Consider the following 5,489-nt stretch of genomic DNA (forward strand, 5'->3'; position numbering starts at 1 on the left):
ATCATCATCGCACTCAAATCAACACGCTCTCTACCGTCTCCGAACAAGTTATCCGATCCGAAAACCGCCTTCATAAGCAGTTGAATGATCGGATGGACACTATGCAAGCCACTCTACTTGCTCAAATCGATGCAAAAATAGACACTATGCAAGCCTGCCTTGGCACTCAACTCACTGAGGTCATCCTTCGACTCAACCAAGGTGATGCCAAAAAGGGGGAAGAAGAGCAACGTAGAGCAGCAGAGGCAAGAAGACGTGAAGAAGAGTCCAGAAGAAAAGAAGAAGCTGACAGAAGAAGAAGAGAAGGCGATAGGTCAGGAGGAGCCAGTTGGTTCAAAAGATGAACAACTTATCTCTTCTTTACTTATCGCAGCTGCATCTTATTTTTTTCTGTAGGTGTAATAAAAATGCTTTGTACTTAATGAAATTCATTCTCTCAATGAAGTTCATTTTAATGCTTTCATATTGTTCTTGGAGCACTTAAGTTTTGTCATCACCAAAAAGGGGGAAATTGTTGAATCCGATATTTTGGTGATAACAAACAACAACTCATTGTATAGGAATGTGCTGCAACCATTGTATTTCAGAATCTACTACAACTTCTACCGGAAGCTTGTCAACCGCCTTTGCTCTCGACCGGCTGAAGTCACAAGCCTATCGACTGGCTATCAAAACCAGCAGAGGATAAATCTATCTACCGGAAGCTTGTCAACCGCCTTTATCTCTCGACCGGTTGAAGTCACAAGCTTATCGACTGGTTATTCAAACCAGCAGAGGACAAATATCTCTACCGGTAGAATGCCAACTGCCTATCTAGATATCTCGAGACAAGTACCTGTGACAAGATGTTCTTTGCAGGATCTTTTATTAAAAGCAGAACCGGCGTTTCAGAAGATTTGTTGACTCCTGCAAATCAAGACAACAGGTTGTACCAAAATGGCAAAAACACAGAATGACTGCAGATAAAGCATTCGACCGTTCATTCCAGTTTTGGACCCTGGAAGTTGTCTGCAGTGTACGATCCTCATGCAGAATCATCAATGCATTTATGAGCATTAAATGTGCATTCAATGCAGCATCAGAACGTTCAAAATAAAGACGTTGATGATTGACCTATATAAAGGGAAGAGTGCTCAAAAAGAACAACAACAAGAACAACAACAAGTGATACGAGACAACGAAGAGAGACAAGCAACTCAGAAATTTTTCAATCACTTGACTAATATCAGAAGTCCTCATCTGATATACTTGAGCACACTTACAAGATCATTCATCTGCTGCTCAAATAAACCCTCGCCTACAGTTCACATATCTGATCGTCAAGGATCATCCTAGGGTTTTCAAGCCTCTCGACCGCTCTGCAGTCTGAGAAGCTCAACTCAACTATACTCAGTGTTGAAGAGACTTGAAGCTGCTCTGAAAGCTTCCACCAGTCTGATAAGAACTGAGAATCTTATCTGTGTAAATCTAGGAGTTTCGGATTAGGCATTGGATAAGTCCTAAGTCTGAAGTGGGTGTATTACAAGACGTTGTAATAACCAAAGTCTTCTAGTGAATTCCTTCCTAAGTGGAAGAAGGGGAGACGTAGAAGGATTAAGCCTTCGAACTTCCATAAAATCGTGCTTTAGCATTTACTGCCATTTATCTTACATCCTGCTCATACATTGCATTATAAACTTTGCATCACTAAAACCTCTGAACTATTTCCGCACTATTTAAGTTGTTCAAAACGTTTTAGAAGTTGAGAAAACTGATTAAGTGAACTAAACCTCACTTGATCATTTTAAAGAAGAAGAAGAAAAGTTTCAGAGTGTATTCACCCCCCCTCTACCCTCTGAACCGATCCCAACAGTTTTTACATAACCAAATACCTCCAATAAACTTTGAAAATGTAACACTTTTTTTTCAAAGATTATTTATATTTTTTTATGAGGTAAATTTATTAAGAATTTAAATTGAGAATTATAGTAATTGTATTAATACACTATATCATTACAATCAAACTTCAAAAAACTTTGCAATAAGTTTTTTTAATGGGTTTATTCTAGTAATTAATCATTTCTTAATAATCAATAAAAGCTTATAAGTAGTTTTCTCAATGTTCACCTCTCACTCAAAAAAATTGTGTGAATATATATTAAACTTTTACAAATTAATTCCTCCAACTATACATGTTACTATTCATGTAATCAATATCACGTTAACTATATACTCATAAAAGTTTTATAAAATATTTTATTTGAAATCACACAATTATATATTTATTTATAATTTATTTCCCATAAATTATATATTTTCTATTAAATTGATAAAAAGAAATATAAATATTACATATAAACAAAAATACTACATCTTTTCAGTAGTTTTCAATTTAAATATATATATATGAAATATTAAAAACTAATCTATTGTGATAATATGATAAACAATAACTAATGCGTCTCAGGAGTTTTTGACTCCTTACTTTGCCCTTGAAAGGAATAAATATTAATATTATAGCAATATATATATAGTTGTGTGTGTGTATATATATATAGAGGTTTTTAACAAAAACATAAAAGAACAATAACTAATACGTCTCAGGAGTTTTTTACTCTTTACTTTTCCAATGGAAAAAAAATTAAACATTATTATTCTAGCAATTTTTTAATTATTATCATTTACTTTTTTCAATATTAAAAAATAAAAGAAAGATAAATAAATATAGAATAATAAAAAGAGGAAGAAGATAACACATACCTTATAAAGTTTTTTTTTAAAAAAACATAATGGAAAACGTACCGTTGGATTACAATATTTTATTTTTCTTAATCTTGGATGTTGACCAATCAAGTTGAGATAATAATGGATCCGGTTCATAAGTAAATCATTGCAGTAAATTAATAAGTCCACTTTCATCTGTAGCAGAAATCAACATCTTTCTCGATGCTTGTGATATGAATCCCTGTTCCACAACATCATCAAGAAATGATATTAGTTTATCATTGTAATTATTAACATTTAACAAACCGATTGGCTTATGGTGAATATTTAGTTGTGCCGAACAGACAGTGTGAAATTTTTTTTCGAAAGTACCAAAACCTCCTAGCAAAGCAATGAAAGCGTCTGAATGTTCAATCATTTGATTAATCCGCTCATGCATATTATCCACTTTCATTTCTTCCCCTATTGTTTCTCCAATAAGATTAGTCGAATTTGTTGGGATAATACCCAAGACTTCACTTCCCCCGTCTTGTGCTGCTTTGTCGATTTTCCCCATCAATCCTATACTACCACCAACATAGACCAAATGAATCTTCTTCTCTCCAAGTATTTTTCAAAGTTTTTCTGTTTTTTCTTCATAGATTGAATCTTTCCCTGTACTAGATCCACAAAATATACAAATATTTCGAATTTTGTTTAATGAAGAACTTGACATATTTTCGTTGATATTCTCTCTCTCTCTCTCTCTCTCTCTCCTTTTTTTGTAAAGAAAATTCAAGCATGCATTTATAGAAAAACAATTATACGTAAATTCAAAATATAAATAGTAAAACACATACACACATATATAAATTCTTGAAATGAAAAATATATATTACCGTCGTGGAAAGTACCATTTATCCTTTGACGTTGGAGTTGAGATACCCAATTCTTGTGATAGGCGATATACAGGATCTAAATTAAATACAAGACCATCTATATAACGATTCCTTTCATAATAAAATTTTGTCCACAATTTGAAAAGTTCGTTTTGCACGTATCTACTGGAATGCGTCTAAGAGACATTGGAATGGGATCTAATGGTTCTTTACTCAGGAAATTCCTAATGAATAATATTTTATCTTCTCTATTTGCGGATGTTATTTCAATATTTCTACATCGTCCCTCACAAGTTCACCTAGCACATTTGTAACATTCACTTATTTTTTTAGCTCTACGTTTTTTTAGCATAACTACTTTTTCCAAATCCAGGCATTTTTTAATAATTATCTTACTTGCTTTCCCATCAAGTCAAATCTTTGCTTCAATAATAAAGCGAATATCGATCGTCATGGATGCTAAAATAGGATTTATACCCGACGATATTCGCTTTATTATTGAAGCAAATGTTCGACTTGATGGGGGAAGCAAGTAAGATAATTATTAAACAAATGCCTGGATTTGGAAAAAGTAGTTATGCTAAAAAACGTAGAGCTAAAAAAATAGGTGGATGTTACAAATGTGCTATGTGGACTTGTGAGGGACGAGGTAGAAATATTGGAATAACATCCGCAAATAGAGAAGATACAATATTACTCATTAGGAATGACCTGAGTAAAGAACCATTGGATCCACATCCAATGTTTCTTGAGACGCATTTTAGTGGATACGTGCAAAACGAACTTTTCAAATTGTGGACAAAATTTTATTATGAGAGGGATCGTTATATAGATTGTCTTGCATTTAATTTAGATCATGTATGTCTTCTATTACAAGAATTGCGTATCTAAACTCCAACGTCAAGGGATAAATGGTACATTCTAGGATGGTAATATATATTTTTCATTTCAGGTATTTATATATGTGTGTGTATGTGTTTTATTATTCATATATATTTTGAATTTTCGTATAATTATTTTTTTATAAATGTATGCTTGAATTTTCTTTACATAAAAGAGAGAGAGAGAGAGAGAGAGTATGTCAAGTTTTTCAATAAACAAAATTCGAAATATTTGTGTATTTTGTGGATCTAGTACAGGGAAAGATTCAATCTATTAAGAAAAATCAGAAAAACTTGGAAAAATACTTGGAGAGAAGAAGATTCATTTGGCCTATGATGGTGGTAGTATAGGATTGATGGGAAAAATCGTCAAAGCAACCCAAGACGGGGGAAGTGAAGTCTTGGGTATTATCCCAACAAATTTGACTAATCTTACTGGAGGAACAATAGGGGAAGAAATGAAAGTGGATATTATGTATGAGTGGATTAATCAAATGATTGATCATTCAGACGCTTTCATTGCTTTTCCAGGAGATTTTGGTACTTTGGAGAAAACTTTCACACTGTTTGTTGGGCACAATTAAATATTCACCATAAGATAATCGATTTGTTAAATATTAATAATTATTATGATAAACTAATATCATTTCTCGATAATGTGGAACAGGGATTCATATCACAAGCATCGAGAAAGATGTTGATTTCTGCTACAGATGAAAGTGAGCTTATTAATTTACATCAAGGATTTACTTATGAACCATATCCATTATTATCTCAACTTGATTGGTCAACATCCAAGAGTAAGAAAATAAAAATATTGTAATCCAATGGTACGTTTTTCATTATGTTTTTTTAAAAAATTTTATAAGGTATGTGCTATCTTCTTCCTTCTTCTTTATTTATTTATCTTTCTTTTATTTTTTTATTATTGAAAAAAAATGATAATAATAAAAAAATTTCTATAATAATAATATATATTTTTGTCCAATGGCAGAGTAAGGAGTTAAAAAATCCTGAGACGCATTAG

At 32.3% G+C, this 5,489-nt stretch overlaps 1 protein-coding gene across 1 annotated transcript; it reads right to left on the minus strand.

The window, feature by feature from the left end:
• Window positions 1-2,866: 2,866 nt before the first annotated feature.
• On the minus strand, window positions 2,867-3,259 carry LOC140889559 (probable cytokinin riboside 5'-monophosphate phosphoribohydrolase LOGL3). The gene has a single exon (XM_073297271.1). It carries the CDS (start codon window positions 3,257-3,259, stop codon window positions 2,867-2,869), a length of 393 nt encoding a protein of 130 aa, XP_073153372.1.
• Window positions 3,260-5,489: the final 2,230 nt, after the last annotated feature.

This window comes from Henckelia pumila, chromosome 3 (assembly GCF_033568475.1).
Source record: "Henckelia pumila isolate YLH828 chromosome 3, ASM3356847v2, whole genome shotgun sequence".
NCBI classification, from domain to species: Eukaryota; Viridiplantae; Streptophyta; class Magnoliopsida; order Lamiales; family Gesneriaceae; genus Henckelia; species Henckelia pumila.